This window comes from Cervus canadensis, chromosome 29 (genome assembly GCF_019320065.1).
Source record: "Cervus canadensis isolate Bull #8, Minnesota chromosome 29, ASM1932006v1, whole genome shotgun sequence".
Lineage (NCBI taxonomy): Eukaryota > Metazoa > Chordata > Mammalia > Artiodactyla > Cervidae > Cervus > Cervus canadensis.
The window spans coordinates 35,188,240-35,206,026 of NC_057414.1; the positions used below are offsets into that span (position 1 = coordinate 35,188,240).

General features: G+C 45.4%; 1 protein-coding gene across 1 annotated transcript; it reads left to right on the forward strand.

Moving 5' to 3' along the window:
- The first annotated feature begins 566 nt into the window (after positions 1–566).
- On the forward strand, positions 567–17,317 carry LOC122430976 (pregnancy-associated glycoprotein 2-like). The gene is made up of 9 exons (XM_043451976.1): positions 567–655; positions 9,825–9,975; positions 10,837–10,954; positions 11,052–11,170; positions 12,767–12,966; positions 13,746–13,862; positions 15,396–15,540; positions 15,628–15,726; positions 17,165–17,317. Exons 1-9 carry the CDS (start codon positions 603–605, stop codon positions 17,315–17,317), a joined length of 1,155 nt encoding a protein of 384 aa, XP_043307911.1. The 5' UTR covers positions 567–602.
- The last annotated feature ends 470 nt before the right edge of the window (positions 17,318–17,787 follow it).

Consider the following 17,787-nt stretch of genomic DNA (forward strand, 5'->3'; position numbering starts at 1 on the left):
TCTTCCAATATTGAAACTGCCTAGAACTTTGATACAGTTTGGTGTCAATGGTGTCTCTGATCTCTGCCATCTGTCCCACTACCTAAAGCCACTCATATGTCACTGCGCTGTGTTGTGTTGTGCAAGTTGTTTCAGTCACGTCTGACTCTGCCATTTGACCTCTTTTCCTCCTAGCAGTCTCCTCTCCAACTGAGGACAGCAATGCACATCTCATGAACTGGCTAGGAAGGCCACACGAGATCACAAATGTCTAACACGGCCCTTAACATTTACTTTTATCACTTTATTAGCAATGTTTTGTCTACAGGTTGGAAAGAGTCTCCCCACTCTTAGATTGTGCGGTTCAGTTTGGTTTTTCACCCAAGAACGAAGGAAGAGATTACAGTGGAATTTTCTGTATTATGAGAGTTTTCCAATTCCACTCCTCACAGATACCAATGGAGGCAAAGATTTTATCTAAAGGTTCATATTTCTCATCAGACTCATGGTGGCTTAAAGGAGAACGTTAGAGCAGGTTAGAGCATATACAGCTAGGTAATCTTCACCTCCAGTGCATGCTCAAAAGTCAGTCTGTCCTGAGTACTTCAATCGAGGACGGAAGCATGAAGTGGCTTGGACTCCTTGGTCTGGTAGCTCTCTCAGAGTGCATGGTCATGTAAGTGCAGGGACTATCAGTGATATCGTCCCTTTTTTTGTTTGTTTTTTATTCTCATCCTCTTATTCTTCCACCTGTCAGGGTTAGAAGGGAATGTAATCACTCCCTGACAGTCTAAAGTCAACTCTCACTTGTTGATACGTACCTTGCCACAGACTCTGTGAGGCCTTAGGCTCTCCAGGCAAACCTGTAGGATCGCACAACTCTTGGGGTCCAGCCACATCATGTCCTATGTAAAATTGCATTCCTTGAAATTGTTCAGTGCACAACCTGTGCAACTGTAGGTGTGGTCTGAAGAAACAACATTTCTCTAGTGGTTCTAGGTCTCCTCTCTGGTCTCTCTTCATTTCTGTGTGAATGTGTCTCTAGTGGTTCTAGGTCTCCTCTCTGGTCTCTCTTCATTTCTGTGTGAATGTGTCTGTGTCTTCAACTCTGTATCTCTCTATTTTATCTATCTCTTTGGATGTCTCTGTGCATGCAGAACTCTCTTAGATTTTTTTCCTTTTTAAAAACATTTTTCTTGGCTTCTCTTAGCCTCCTTAATTTATTCCCTATCTCCGGGCTTCCTCTCTCCTGCTTGAGCCCAGAAGAAAGATCAGTAGTACTATTTCTCTGCTCTTTTAGCTCTAACAAGCAGTGTGGCCACAGTCAAGTCTCCAACCCCCTGCATTTCAAATTCCTCCCCTGTTTAAAAAGGATGATGAATCCCTTCTACCTCCCACCCTAAGCTTCCTTGAGAAGGATACAGTGGGATGACCACAGCGAATATAATGGCTGCCATTGCTGAGACTGCCTATATATTAGGTGCGTTATATCCATCATCTCACTTAATATCCAAGCCATTCTACGTGGGGGCGCGGGTTGGTGGGGATTGTTTTATTCCACCTGTTTATCGACTGGGAAATTGAGACTTCAGCGGTTCTATGCCTTACTCAAGATTATGCAACAGAACCTGTGTTCAGACCTAGGTCTTTTTATTTATTTATTTATTTTACTTTACAATATTGTATTGGTTTTGCCATACATTGACTTGAAGTCGCCATGGGTGTACATGTGTTCCCCATCCTGAACCCCCCTCCCACCTCCCTCCCCATCCCATCCCTCTGGGTCATCCCAGTACACCAGACCCGAGCACACTGTATCATGCATCCAACCTGGACTGGTGATTTGTTTCACATATGATAATTTACATGTTTCAATGCCATTCTCCCATATCATCCTGCCCTCGCCCTCTCCCAGAGTCCAAAAGACTGTTCAATACATCAGTGTCTCTTTTGCTGTCTCGCATACAGGGTTATCATTACCATGTTTCTAAATTCCATATGTATGCATTAGTATACTGTATTGGTATTTTTCTTTCTGGCTTACTTCACTCTGTATAATAGGCTCATTATTCCTCATCCACCTCATTAGAACTGATTCAAATATATTCTTTTTAATGGCCGAATAATATTCCATTGTGTATATGTACAACATTTTTCTTATCCATTCATATGCTGATAGACATCTAGGTTGATTCCATGTCCTGGCTATTATAAACAGTGCTACGATGAACATTGGGGTACACGTGTCTCTTTCAGTTCTGGTTTCCTCATTGTATATGCCCAGCAGCAAGATTGCTGGGTCATATGGCAGTTCTAGTTCCAGTTTGTTCAGGAATCTCCCGCTGTTCTCCATAGTGGCTGTACTAGTTTGCATTCCCACCAACAGTGTAAGAGGGTTCCCTTTTCTCCACACCCTCTCCAGCATTTACTGCTTGTAGACTTTTGGATAGCAGCCATTCTGACCAGCGTGAAATGGTACCTCATTGTGGTTTTGATTTGCATTTTCTGATAATGAGTGATGTTGAGCATCTTTTCATGTATGTCTTTTTTGGAGAAATGTCTGTTTAGTTCTTTGGCCCACTTTTTGATAGGGTCTTTTATTTTTCTGGAATTGAGCTGAAGGAGTTGCTTGTATATTTTTGAGGTTAATTCTTTGTCCATTGCTTTATTTGCTATTGTTTTCTCCCATTCTGAAGGCTGTCTTTTCACCTTGCTTATAGTTTCCTTTGTTGTGCAGAAACTTTTAATTTTAATTAGGTCCCATTTGTTTATTTTTGCTTTTATTTCCAATATTCTGGGAGGTGGGTCATAGAGGATCCTGCTGTGGTTTATGTCAGAGAGTGTTTTGCCTACGTTTTCCTCTAGGAGTTTAATAGTTTCTGGTCTTATGTTTAGATCTTTAATCCATTTTGAGTTTATTTTTGTGTATGGTATTAGAAAGTGTTCTAGTTTCGTTCTTTTACAAGTGGTTGACCAGTTTTCCCTGCATCACTTGTTAAAGAGATTGTCTTTTCTCCATTGTATATTCTTGCCTCCTTTGTCAAAGATAAGGTGTCCATAGGTGCATGGATTTATCTGTGGGCTTTCTATTTTGTTCCATTGATCTATATTTCTGTCTTTGTGCCAGTACCATACTGTTTTGATGACTGTGGCTTTGTAGTAGAGACTGAAGTCAGGCAGGTTGATTCCTCCAGTTCCATTCTTCTTTCTCAAGATGGCTTTGGGTCTTCGAGGTTTTTTGTATTTCCATACAAATTATGAAATTATTTGTTCTAGTTCTCTGAAAAAAACGTTGGTAGCTTGATAGGGCAGAGAAGGCAATGGCAACCCACTCCAGTACTCTTGCCTCGAGAATCCCATGGACCGGGGAGCCTGGTGGGCTGCCGTCTGTGGGGTCGCACAGAGTCGGAGATGACTGAAGCGATTTAGCAGCAGCAGAAGCAGCAGCTTGATAGGGATTGCATTGAATCTATAGATTGCTTTGGGGTAGTATACTCATTTTCACTGTATTGATTCTTCTGATCCATGAACACGGTATATTTCTTCATCTATTTGTGTTCTCTTTGATTTCTTTCACCAGTGTTTTATAGTTTTCTATATATAGGTCTTTTGTTTCTTTAGGTAGATACATTCCTAAGTATTTTATTCTTTTCTTTGCAATGATGAATGGAATTGTTTCCTTAATTTCTTTCTGTTTTCTCATTGTTAGTGTATAAGAATGCAAGGGATTTCTGTGTGTTAATTTTATATCCTGCAACTTTACTACATTCATTGATTAGCTCTAATAATTTTCTGGTGGAGTCTTAGGGGTTTTCTACGTAGAGGATCATGTCATCTGCAAGCAGTGAGAGATTTACTTCTTCTTTTCCAATCTAGATTCCTTTTATTTCTTTTTCTGCTCTGATTGCTGTGGCCAAAACTTCCAAAACTATGTTGAATAGTAGTGGTGAGAGTGGGCACCCTTGTCTTGTTCCTGACTTTAGGGGAAATGCTTTCAATTTTTCACCATTGAGGATAATGTTTGCTGAGGGTTTGTCATATATAGCTTTTATTATGTTGAGGTATGTTTCCTCTATTCCTGCTTTCCGGAGGTTTTTTTTTTTTTTTTTTATCATAAATGGATGTGGAATTTTGTCAAAGGCTTTCTCTGCATCTATTGAGATAATCATATGGTTTTCATTTTTCAATTTGTTAATGTGGTGTGTTACATTGATTGATTTGCAGATATTGAAGAATCCTCGCATCCCTGGGATAAAGCCCACTTGGTCATGATGTATGATCTTTTTAATATGTTGTTGGATTTTGTTTGCCAGAATTTTGTTAAGGATTTTTGTATCTATGTTCATCAGTGATACTGGCCTGTAGTTTTCTTTATTTGTGGCATCTTTGTCAGGTTTTGGTATTAGGGTGCTGGTGGCCTCATAGAATGGGTTTGGAAGTTTACCTTCTTCTGCAATTTTCTGGAAGAGTTTGAGTAGGATAAGTGTTAGTTCTTCTCTAAATTTTCATTAGAATTCAGCTGTGAAGCCGTCTGGTCCTGAGCTTTTGTTGGAAGATTTCTGATTGCAGTTTCAATTTCCATGCTTGTGATGGTTCTGTTAAGACTTTCTATTTCTTCCTGGTCCAATTTTGGAAAGTTGTACTTTTCTAAGAATTTGTCCATTTCTTCCAAGTTGTCCATTTTATTTGCATATAGTTGCTAATAATAGTTTCTTATGATCCTTTGTATTTCTGTGTTGTCTGTTGTGATCTCTCCATTTTCACTTCTAATTTTGTTGATTTGATTTTTCTCCCTTTATTTCTTGATGAGTCTGGATAATGGTTTGTCAATTTTACTTATCTTCTCAAAGAACCAGCTTTTGGCTTTGTTGATTATTGATGTGGTCTCTTTTGCTTCTTTTGCATTTACTTCTGCCCTAATTTTTAAGATTTACTTCCTTCTACTAACCCTGGGGTTCTTCATTTCTTCCTTTTCTAGTTGCTTTAGGTGTAGACTGAGGTTATTTGTTTGACTTTTTTCTTGTTTTTTGAGGTAAGCCTGTATTGCTATGAACCTTCCCCTTAGCACTGCTTTTACAGTGTCCCATAGGTTTTGGGTTGTTGTGTTTTCATTTTCATTCGTTTCTATGAATATTTTGATTTCTTTTTTGATTTCTTCTGTGATTTGTTGATTATTCAGCAGCATGTTGTTCAGCCTCCATGTGTTGGAATTTTTAATAGTTTTTCTCCTGTAATTGACATCTAGTCTTATTGTATTGTGGTCAGAAAAGATGCTTGGAATGATTTCAATTTTTTTGAATTTACCAAGGCTGGATTTATGGCTCAGGATATGATCTATCCTGAAGAAGGTTGCGTGTGTGCTTGAGAAAAAGGTGAAATTCATTGTTTTGTAGTGAAATGTCCTATAGGTATCAATTAGGTCTAACTGGTCTATTGTATCATTTAAAGTTTGTGTTTCCTTGTCAATTTTCCATTTAGTTGATCTATCCATAGGTGTGAGTGGGGTATTGAAGTCTCCCACTATTATTGTGCTATTGTTAATTTCCCCTTTCATACTTGTTAGCATTTGTCTTACTTGTTGCAGTGCTCCTATGTTGGGTGCATATATATTTATAATTGTTATATCTTCTTCTTGGATTGATCCTTTGATTATTATGTAGTGTCCATCTTTGTCTCTTTTCACAGCCTGTATTTTAGTCTATTTTATCTGATATGAGTATTGCTACTCCTGCTTTCCTTTGGTCTCTATTTGCATGGAATATCTTTTTCCAGCCCTTCACTTTCAGTCTGTATGTGTCCCTTGCTTCGAGGTGGGTCTCTTGTAGACAACATATATAGGGGTCTTGTTTTTGTATCTATTCAGTCAGTCTTTGTCTTTTGGTTGGGACATTCAACCCATTTACATTTAAGGTAATTATTGATAGGTATGATCCCATTGCCATTTACTTTATTATTTTGGGTTCGAGTTTATACACCCTTTCTGTGTTTCTTCTCTAAAGAGAAGATCCTTTAGCATTTGTTGGAGAGCTGGTTTGGTGGTGCTGAATTCTCTCAGCTTTTGCTTGTCTGTAAAGCTTTTGATTTCTCCTTCATATTTGAATGAGATCCTTGGTGGGTACAGTAATCTGGCTGCAGGTCATTTTCTTTCATCACTTTAAGTATGTCCTGCCATTCCCTTCTGGCCTGAAGAGTTTCTATTGAAAGATCAGCTGTTATTCTTATGGGAGTTCCCTTGTGTGTTATTTGTTGTTTTTCCCTTGCTGCTTTTAATATTTGTCCTTTGTTTTGATCTTTGTTAATTTGATTAATATGTGTCTTGGGGTGTTTCGCCTTGGGGTTTTCCTGTTTGGGACTCTCTGGGTTTCTTGGACTTGGGTGATTATTTCCTTCCCCATTTTAGGGAAATTATCAACTATTACCTCCTCAAGTATTTTCTCATGGTCTTTCTTTTTGGCTTCTTCTTCTGGGACTCCTATGGTTTGAACGTTGGGGCATTTAACATTGTCCCAGAGATCTCTGAGGTTGTCCTCATTTCTTTTAATTCTTTTTTCTTTTTTCCTCACTGTTTCATTTATTTATACCATTCTATCTTCTACCTCACTTATCATATCTTCTGCCTCCATTATTCTACTGTTGTTTCCCTCCAGAGTGTTTTTGATCTCATTTATTGCATTATTCATTATATATTCACTCTTTTTTATATCTTCTAGGTCCTTGTTAATCCTTTCTTGCATCTTCTCGATCCTTGTCTCCAGGCTTTTTATCTGTAACTCCAATTTGTTTTCAAGATTTTGGATCATTTTCACTGTCATTATTGGGAATTTTTTTATCAGGTAGATTCCCTGTCCCTTCCTCTTTTGTTTGGTTTGGTGGGCATTTATCCTGTTCCTCTGCCTGCTGGGTATTTATCCGCCTTTTCATCTTGTTTATATTGCTGTGTTTGGGGTGGCCTTTCCGTATTCTGGCAGTTGGTGGTTCCTCTTTATTGTGGAGGTTCCTCACTGTGGGTGGGGTTGGACGGGTGGCTTGTCAAGGTTTTCTGGTTAGGGAAGCTTGTGTTGGTGTTCTGGTGGGTGGAGCTGGATTTCTTCTCTCTGGAGTGCAATGAAGTGTCCAGTAATGAGTTTTGAGATGTCAGTGGGTTTGGTGTGACTTTGGGCAGCCTGTATATTGAAGCTCAGGGCTATTTTCCTGTGTTGCTAGAGAGTTTGCATGGTATGTCTTGCTCTGGAGCTTGTTGGCCCTTGGGTGGTGCTTGGTCTCAGTGTAGGTATGGAGGTGTTTGGTGAGCTCCTATCGATTAATGTTCCCTGGAGTCAGGAGTTCTCTGGTGTTCTCAGGATTTGGACTTAAGCCTCCTGCCTCTGGTTTTCAGTCTTATTCTTACAGTTGCCTCAAGACTTCTCCATCTATACAGCACCAATGATAAAACATCTAGGTTAATGATGAAAAGTTTCTCCACAGTGAGGGACACCCAGAGAGGTACACAGAGTTACATGGAGAAGAGAAGAGAAAGGAGGGAGATAGAGGTGACCAGGAGGAGAAGAGGGGGAATCAAAAGGGGAGAGAGCAGGCTAGCCAGTAATCACTTCCTTATGTCCCCTCCACAGTCTGGATCCCTCAGAGATGTTCACGGAGTTACACAAAGAAGAGAAGAGGGAGGAAGGAGACAGAGGTGGCTAGGAGGATAAAAGGGGGACTCAAAAGGGGAGAGACAGATCCAGCCAGTAATCATCTCCCTAAGTGTTCTCCACAGTCTGGAACACAGAAAGAGATTCACAGAGTTGGGTAGAGAAGAAACAGGGGAAGGAGGAGATAGAGGCGACCTGGTGGAGAAAAAGGAGAGTCAAAAGGGGGAGAGAGCAGTCAGGCCAGTGATCTCACTCCCAAGTAAAAATGGGTACTGAAGATTGGGTTCTTAAAAGTATAAAGTTGATAACAAATACCAAAAAGCAAAGATTAAAAGTCTTGAGTAGAGTTTACATTCTCAAAAATACAATATTAAAAAAAAGTCACAAAAATTATAATATATATATTTATACATATGAAGCTTGCTTTAAAAATAGCTTCTTGATTTTTTTTTTTGCAAGGTAATTGTAGGTTATAAAAATGAAAATTAAAGGAGTAATGGGGACTTAAAAATAAAAAAAATTTTTTTCTCTAAATTTAAAAAATGATAATAGTAAAAATATATCTAAGACTTCTTCTGGAGCTGTTGTGTACAGTGTGGGGACAGTTCATTTTCAGATAGTTTCTTGGTCTGGCTTGTACGTCTCAAGGTCTATAGGCCCCTTCTAATGTAGTCAGTGTTAACTACAGAGTTTTAATCTATTGCACCTGTCACTTCCAAAGCGGTTTCCTCTGTTTATTTTAGCTTCTTCTGTTTTCTGGTCTCTTCAGTGTCTAATTTCCACCTTGACACAAGGGGCGCGGTGGTGGTGACTTTTTTTTTAGGCTCGCTGTCCAGTTGGGCTTTGGGGAGGGAGGAACACTGCGAACAAATATCACTGGTGTGTGCTCACAGTGATTCAGTCACACTGGGTTTGCCCCCGCTCACGGCGTGTGTGCTTTCCCAGTCTACACTGCTCAGACTCTAGGTTGCTCTGCCGGGAACTGTCTGATGTGGGCCCTGGTTTACATGCACTTCCCAGGTCTAAGCCGCTCAGGTTCAGGTTCTTGGTTACTTCACAAAGGCGCAGACTTTGTTGGGCCTGCGTTTTGCGCCTGTTCCAGGTCCCAGCAGCTCAGGTGATCAGGTGCTTGGCGCATGAAGTTGCCCCCAGGTGAAGGCTGCGATTTATCCCTTCCCCCTTCCCAGCCACTCAGTTTTCTGGGTATACAATGGGTGCGCCTTCTCAGGTGTGCCGTATGTCTCTTCTGGGGAGCTGATCTCTGGCTGTGACCCTCCCGGCAGATGTTCAGAATCCTAAGAAATCTTGGTTAGCAAAGAAGTCTGCTTGCAGTTTGGTATAGGATGCTTCTCTGCAGCCGCAATTGCCCCCTTCTGGCTCTGGCTGCCCTCGCCTGCCTGTCTCCAGCGGGGGATGAGCTGGTCCAAAGCCGGCTAGCTCTGCTCAGTCCTTTGTTTTGTGAGCGTGCCTGGCGGTGTCTTAGGTTAGGGTTTTTCACAGGATCGCTGGATAGCTATCCCACAGTCTGGGTTGCTTTCTCAAGCTAACTCCCTCAGATTCAGGCCTGGACCTTACCCTAAGCATTGCAGCCCACTCCTCCCTGTCCCGCCCCGCTTGCTAGTGGGGGATGCGAGCATCTGGGCTGCTGCTCCACTGGGAGTTGCTGTTAAGCACATAATCTGTGGGGTTTAATTATTTATTTATTTTTCTTCCCGGTTATTTTGCCCTCTGAGATTCCAAGGCTCACCCAGACCCACTGGAGAGAGTGTTTCCTGGTGTTTGGAAACTTCTCTCTTTTTAAAGACTCCCTTCCTGGGACTGATCTCCATCCCTACCTCTTTTGTCTCTCTTTTTATCTTTTATATTTTGTCCTACCTCCTTTTGAAGTGAATGGGCTGCCTTTCTGGATGCCTGGTGTCCTCTACCAGCATTCAGAAGTTGTTCTGTGGTATTTGCTCAGCGTTCAAATGTTCTTTTGATGAATTTGTTGGGGAGAAATTGGTCTCCCCGTCCTATTCCTCTGCCATCTTAGGACCGCCCCCAGACCTAGGTCTTTGCCATGGTCATTGCATGGAATCCTGATAATAAGGTGACACTCATAAAAATGCTTGGAAAATACACAGTGCCATTACAACGTCAGGTATGACAGTCTTTATAACACAGACAGCTGATTGCTGCCCCTTCTTTGTTTTCTTTTTTCATGGCCGGTGAAAGAATTCCTGTTACGCAAATGAAGACCATGAGAGAAACCCTAAGGGAAAGAAATTTGCTGACAGATTTCTCTGAGGAACACCCTTACAGCCTGTCCCAGAATGCCACTAATGACCAAAACATAATTTATCATCCCCTGAGGAACTACAAGGATGTGAGTGTGTTAGGAGGATGGTGCTCCACAGCGCCCCCTGGTGCTCTGGCTTTGCACTGGGCTCAAGTGGAGATGCCAGTGGGATTGTTGGGGCTGGGGCTCCTGCAGGAGTCAGAAACACGGGGGAACAGGGACCCATTCCCAGAGGAGAAGGCACTCATCCTCAGCTCCTGGTCTGTGGTGACTGGACCAAGCAATGACCAGGGGGCAGATAAACATCCATTTCTGTGCCAAAGGTGTATCATTAGTTTAAGGAAGATTGTTCTTTCTGAACTAAGTGAACCACTCAGTTACAGATGAAGGGTGAGCCATCTCTCATCAAAAGATAAAGACAGCTGCAAATCACGTATGAATCCCCAGGCAGAGCAAGTTCAGTCTCAGCAGATCCAAGAGTGATACTGGTAAAAAGTTACTGAGTCTCTATGGCATGTGAGGAAAAAAAAAAAAAAAAAATCTAATAGTGTACTTATTGCTATATATATATATAGTTATATATATGCTATATATATATTTAGTCTCTTCTTCAATAATGCACAGGCCATCCTGAGAGATGGGGAGAGGCTAAATACAGGTCTAAATAAAGGGCCACCTGAGTGCTGTTGATCAGACATGGTCTGAGATTAGAGTCAGTGGCCTGGGGTGATCTAGGAGAAGGAAGGGCTCATGTTGGACATAAAAGGGAGACTGGAGAGCTTCTCAAATGAAGACACCAGTCCAAGTAGAGGGTGTGAGGTTGGGTGCTTGGAAAGTGATTTCAGGAGACTGGGAAACCCAGCAGGAGGCAGTACTCGAATTGGGAGTGGAAAAGGGGGGGAACAGGCAGCCAGGTCTGCCCTAACCATCCCTTCCTGGCCCCTGTAGTTCGCCTATGTTGGCACCATCGCCATTGGAATGCCCCCTCAGGAGTTCACGGTTATGTTTGACACCGGCTCCTCTGACCTGTGGGTGCCCTCCACCCACTGCCACAGTCTGAGCTGCTGTGAGTACCCCCGCCCCACCCCCACATCCTGTGCTTGCCCTCCCACCCTGCTCTCTGTCTTTGGCACCTGAAGGACAATCATCTCTTGTGTCTGCAGTGACGCACAATCTCTTCAACCCTCATAAGTCTACCACCTTCAAGCTCCTGGACAATCCCGTCGACCTCATCTATGCCTCTGGGAGGATAAACGGAGTCCTTGGCCAAGACATCATTCAAGTAATGTGGAAACCAGCAGCTGCTGGCCCTGGGAGCAACTCCTGCTTACAAAACAGATGCAGGACCAGCTGGGAGGGTCTATCCTTCTGAAAGTCCCCTAATGGCTGTAAGGACTTTGTTCTTGGGGCGACAACGCCCCTGCTGACACGCAAACTCCCCTTGGCTAACCCAGAGAGTGGCTTGGCATGTGGATTTGCAGCTTCTTTGCCTGTGAGGAGTCCAAGGTTCCTTTTGGTATGAGCTGAGAGAGATGGGGGAAAAAACACCTACTTTTATATCCTCAGACTGTGCTAGGCATTTTCATGGTAATAACTTGTTTAAAGTGAAAGTGTTAATGAAGGTCCCATACTCTGGTCACCTGCTGTAATGAGCCACTTATTGGAAAAGACCCTGATGCTGGGAAAGATTGAGGGCAAGAGGAGAAGGGTGTGATAGAGGATGAGAGGTTGGACAGCATCTCTGACTCAATGGACATGAGTTTGAGCAAACTCTGGGCAATAGTGAAAGACATGGAAGCTTTGTGTGCTGCAGTTCCTGGGGTCACAAAGAGTCAGATATGACTTAGCCACTGAATGATAAGAAACTTGTTTAATCCTGCAATAACCCTACACAGCAGGTACTATGATTAACTCATGAAATAGATGAGGGAACTGAGATGCAAAGAACAAAGGCCTTGCCAAGGTCACACACGTGCTAAGCAGGTGAGCTGGGCTGGCTAGTCAGGACTTAGGCAGGTGTGGGGTATTTGGGGAGAGGATAAAACTGCTTGGGACCCTGGGGGCAGCCCAGGGCTTGAGGTATCCAGACAGGGAAAGCAGGAGGCCACAGATGTGGGAGGGGCCTGATAAATGGGTTCTCACAGTCGAGGGTCTTTGAGAGTCTAATAAAAACTATGGCGTGCCTTCCCCAAAATGTCTGAGTATTCCACACTCCCCAACCTCCCCCCCCCAACACACATGTATGCACGTATATCCCAAAAAGTTAGTTTCCCAGCAGAATTTTCATAAGAACCCTGCCAGTGACATTGTATAATGGGCTTCTGTCTTCGGGGCAGATGCAGAATCACAGTACACTGCAATGAATTCAGTCTGTTTCTATCCTCAGATCATAGTAATATTGAAGAGAAGACTACCCTGCTTTCTACTCATTTTGTCCACAAGGGGGAACCATTCTGTCCTGTCCTGAGTCTTGGTTGCCCCACCTGTACAGAAGGCATGAGGCCAACCTGATCCACTGAGATGGTGTTTGTGGGGAAGCAGGTGTTGTTAAAAGCCACAGCCCCACACAGATGGAACCTGAATTCCTCTCCCAGCTTGATCTAACTGTTTGAGGCCAATGCAGGGCACAGCCAGGCCTCAGGTCCTTTATGTGGGAACACTCTCTTCTCCCAGGCTTCCCTTGTGACTCAGCTGGTAAAGAATCCGCCTGCAATGTGGGAGACCTGGGTTCAATCCCTGGGTTGGGAAGATCCCCTAGAGAAGGGAAAGCCTACCCACTCCAGGATTCTGGCCTGGAGAATTCCATGGACCATATAGTCCATGGGGTCACAAAGAGTCAGACACGACTGAGCATCAAAGTTACTCTCTGCTCTCACAGATTGGGAACCTTCTCCACTTCAACCAGACCTTTGCCCTGAGCCAGAAGCAATCCAAACATTTTTTTCAAAATGCACCTTTTGATGGCATCTTGGGCCTGGGCTTCCCCAGCCTTGCCATCCAAGGAACCACCCCACTCTTTGACAACCTGAAGAACCTTGGACTTATTCCTTACCCTCTCTTTGCCTTCTACTTGAGCTGGTAAGTCTGAGATGGCAAACACCCTCTTCAAATCAGCTGAAACATGCTTTAACTTGCATGAAAAATTATAGACCTCTTGAGGGCAGTGGCTTGGTTCAGGGGGTAGGGGAAAGGGGGAGAGCAATGGAAGGTGTCAGGGTATGGGTTGGAGGAAGGGCATCCGGATTTGCTGTGGATTTGATATGGAAAGAAGGAGAGGAATGGTGGGAATATTTCCTTTCTCACTGACATTGCACCAGGAGCCCAGGACCAGCTACACAGTTTTCTGGAGCCAGTTGAAAATGCAAATGCATGACCCCTTGTTCAACAAGTGTTAGGAATTTCAAGAGAAGGTAACAGAGCTTGGGGCCTGCGGAGTGTGGGGCCTCGTGGTTGGCACAGGTCATAGGCCAGTGACGCCAACCCTGGGTGACCCTGGATCCACACCCTTAGTGCCCTTGGGCCTGGAAGTTTTGAAAAATGAAAGGCTAGGCAAGGCGGATGCCAGACTCCTCTAGCACGGAGTCCTCTGAGGGGATCTCTGAGCTCTCAGGTTGTGGGAGGGGACCAGGCCCTCTTCAGAAGGTTGGGTGGTCAGAGCCAGGCCAGGCTTCACACTTCCGTGGCACTGATTAGACGGTGACAGACCTGGGTCAGGTACTCAACCCCTCAGTTCCTCAATCTCCACATCTGTAAAATGGGGACGGTTGTGGTGCCTCTGATGGGTGGAGGAGCACAGCCCGCAGACCGTGCTGGCGTTACTCTCCTCCAACGAGCCCCTCTCTCACTTCTCTCAACAGCCGGAGGGAGAATGGCAGTGTGGTGATGTTTGGTGGGGTGGACCACTCTTACCACACGGGAAAGCTCAACTGGGTACCAGTGTCCCGAACCCACTACTGGCAGATAACCATGGGCCGGTAAGCCTCACCCTCCGAGGGCCACTCTAGCAGTGCTCCCACACGTGTGCACTGACACATGTAGACACACACAGATTTAACACATACACACAGTCTCACACACAGACATGTCCACCCACAAAGACACACATATAAACACACACAAGACACATAGAAACACCCTCACAGACTCACATATAAACATGCACAGGCACACAGATATACACACACGTGGCCAGACACAAGCACAGAGACACACAGGCACACACACAGGAAGACATACACACACCACCCAAGGGACCATAATCACCCTAGGCCTCCTGACCGGCCCTGTGGCCAGGGTCTTGAAAGGGTCCAGAGAGGCCTGTGCAGTTTGGGAAAGGCTGTACCCACCTCACTGTGAGGTGGGCAGCATGGTTAGAGGACCTGACTGTGTGTTGAAAAATCAGGGAGAATTTCACCAGCCTGAACAGGATTATGTTCAGATGACCAACTGTCCGGGGCTGCCCAGGATCGAGAAGGTTCTTAATACACAGAACTGCAAGTTTAAAAATAGGGAAAGTCCTGGACAAACAAGAAAAACTCGTCTCCATAGAGAGAAGCTACCTAGCAGTGGAGAGAGGTTGGCTGCAGTCTTGAGACCTGAGAGCATCTCTTACAGAGACACTCCCTCTATCCATAGGTACCTACGTACTTTCTAGGACACACAGTGGGGCAGGGGTTGTTTCAGAGAGAATCAGGGAGCTGGGATCCGGGAGTGGCCTGAGAACAAGGGGCAGTAATTGATGGCATTCTGTGTGATTCCCCCAGACAAAAGCTTTCCTGTCCTTTGGAGCCCTCTGGGTTAGCTTGAGCATCCCCTGGCTGGGGCCTTAATGTCTGAGCCGGATGAGGGGCTGGTGCTGGGAGACAACCTCTCCCAGGGCAGCTTGTGTCTCCCCCACCACTCCAAGAATCTGGGGCCCCAGGGAACCTCCATCTTCACCGTGTGGGTTGACCCATCGTTGATTGATCAGACACCAGATATAGGTCTCTGGGTGTTCTTCATTCATTCATTCAACAAACACACACTTGCATCCCTTGTGTGCTGGGCACTTGGGGGAGGCACTGAGGATACAACTTGCCCTTACATCTAGTGAGGCAGATGCACATGAAACGAGTCACACACATAGTGAATTACCGCTTTGGTACATGCTAGACAGGAGGAAGTGTCTACAGAGACTGAGCAGGACAGGGGCCTGATCTAGTCTAGGGTGAAGACTTTCCTGACATAGTGACAATTAAGCAGGAACCTGGAAGATGTGGAGAAATTAGCTAGACAAAGGGGTTGGGGGTCTTCTAGGAAGGGCAACCAACAGGTGCCAAAGCCCTGAGACCTGAAAGAGACTGGTGCATTCAAGAACTGAAAGGAAGTCAAAGTAGGGGACATGAAAACAAAGGAAAACAGCGAAGGGCAAGAGCTGAAGGGCTGTTCAGGAGACGGTCAGGGAGGGGGCAGTCATGGGGGAGACTTCAGAGTGACCGTGGTGTCCGCTTTGTCCCACTTTCTCTCAGCATCTCCATGAACGGGAAGGTAATTGCTTGTAAACGTGGCTGCCAGGCTATTTTGGATACTGGGACTACATTCCTGCTCGGCCCAAGTAGACGCATCGCCAAAATCCACAGGCTTATCCGCGTCAGGCCCTTTGAAAGTCTGCAGGTGAAGGGTCATACCACAGGGTTGCCCCCGGGCTCCCCAAACAACAAGGATCAGCTGAGCTGACCTCTCTCCCTCTTTCTCTAACAGTACACGGTTCCATGTAACACCACCAGCACCCTGCCTCCTCTCATCTTCACCATCAAGGGCATCGACTACCCAGTGCCCGCTCAAGCCTACATTCACAAGGTGAGGGGTCAATCCTGAGGGCTGGCTCTCAAACTGGGACTTGCAGGAACCCTTGGGCTGTGGCTGAGAAGAGGGCGCCCTCTGCAGGCCAAGTCAAACCATTGCAGATGCTGCTGAGCCCCGGCTGCTAGGCCAGTGCCTCCCACAGAACCAACCACTTGAGAGTGAAGGGCAGTCTGGGACATCCATCCTCCTGAAATAAATGTGGAGACACCACTCCGTGCTGTCCTGGTGGGAGTCACAAGGAGAGGGGAACACTAAGGGCCTCAGTTTCAGTTCAACCAGAGACCTCAGGTGCATGAACACAGAAAGTCAGCTCTAGCAATCCCTGAAATATACCAAGTGACAAGATTGGCTGGGGACAGTCCCAGCGTGCTGTGCCACCATAGGGGTTAACAGTTTCCCTTCCCATCTTGAAAGTGTCCAGGTTGGGATGATATGTTACATGGTAACCCTAGTCCTCAGGAGCAACTTCCCCTTGCTAAGCCTCAGCGCCCCCTTGGTGAGTTGGGGTACCAGCCCCTCTGTGGGGAGGTGGGTTGTTAAGGTGAATAAAGGCTACACAGTGACTACTTAGCTCCGGCACAGGGTGGAGGCTTCATGTCATCTCCCTGTGGGAGTTCAGAGCAGGCTGATGGGCTCAAAGATGGCTTTGAGGAAGAAAGCAAGCTCCAGTAATTCTAAACCCTCAGCTTCATGGAGGAATGAGGAAGCCTGCTTGGGTTGAGGCAAATCTATACCGGATTCCATGCAAATGGCACCCCTGGGGTCTGTGCAAAGGGGCACCGGGTGCAGATTAGGGGTGATGCACCCAAGCCAGCCTGGAGTGGCCAGGGAGGGTGAGGGTGTGTCCAAGAAGACTTCCTAGAGGGCCTGAGTGAAGTCTTAAAGACAAGGGTTGTGGGGAACAGGGAGAAGAAAAGGCATTCTCTGCAGAGAAAAGAGTGAGCAGAGGTCAGAAGGAAAGGAACAGCAGAGTGTGAGGGAACTTTGGGCCATTCTTCTTCTTTTTTTTTAATTCACTGAAGTATTGTTCATTTACAATGTGTTAAATTCTGCTGTACAGCAAAGACGTGGTTACACATATACATTTATGTATTTTTTATATTTTTCCATTATAGTTTCTCATGGGATATTGAATATAGTTCCCTGCGCTATACAGCAGGACCCGGTTGTTTATCCATCCTCCCTATATCAGTTTGCATTTGATAATCTCAAATGCCCAATTCTCCCCTCCCTCACCCCCAGGCTTCATAGAAACCATAGGTCTTGGCCTTTCTTGTTCTTGGGTGAACCCCAACTCGTGCAGTGGCTAAGAGACCCACTTGATTCTTATCAATGGAGGGATATGAATCCAAGAAGCTTCCAGCTCTGGATCTTGATTGGGGGAGGCAGGTAGGGGCTCAGACTGACTGGTGTGCATTTCCCTCTCCCCCAGAATTCTGAGGGCCTCTGCTACAGCACCTTTCGGAATGGCAAACAGCATGAGAACGAGGCAGAGACCTGGGTCCTGGGTAACACCTTCCTGAGGCTGTACTTCTCAGTTTATGATCGGGAAAAGTACAGGATTGGCCTGGCTCCTGCAGTGTAAATCCAGGCTCCTACAGGAATCAATCAGGCTCACACCACACGCACACTCACTCACACGTAGGGCACTCTGGCCCGGGGATGCTGGTGAGCTGTGCTTGGTGCTCTGCAAAGCCCTAATCTCAGGAAAGAATAAAGGATCTCGGGATTTCCTTGATGGCTCAGTGGTAGGGAATCCGCTTGCCAGTGTGGAAGACAGGGGTTCAATCCCTGATGTGAGAATTTCCCACGTGCTGTGGGGCAACCACGCCCCTGTGCCACAACCACTGAGTCTGTTCTGGGAGCCTGAGTCTGGGAGCCACAATCACTGTGCCCACATACCACAGCCACTGAGGCCCGAAGGTGCTCTAGCGCCTGCCCTGCAACAAGAGAAGCCACCACAGTGAGAAGTCCACACACCGCAACTAGAGAGTAGCTCCTACTAGCCACAGTTAGAGAAAACAGAAGCCTGAACAGCAGAGAATACCCAGCACA

Bases quoted from the DNA above. Each gene is read 5' to 3' on its own strand.
- LOC122430976 (XM_043451976.1), top strand. From the start codon at position 603: ATGAAGTGGCTTGGACTCCTTGGTCTGGTAGCTCTCTCAGAGTGCATG. The intron at 11,171-12,766 runs GTAATGTGGAAA...CTGCTCTCACAG, and splicing joins TTGGCCAAGACATCATTCAA to ATTGGGAACCTTCTCCACTT. The intron at 12,967-13,745 runs GTAAGTCTGAGA...TTCTCTCAACAG, and splicing joins TTTGCCTTCTACTTGAGCTG to CCGGAGGGAGAATGGCAGTG.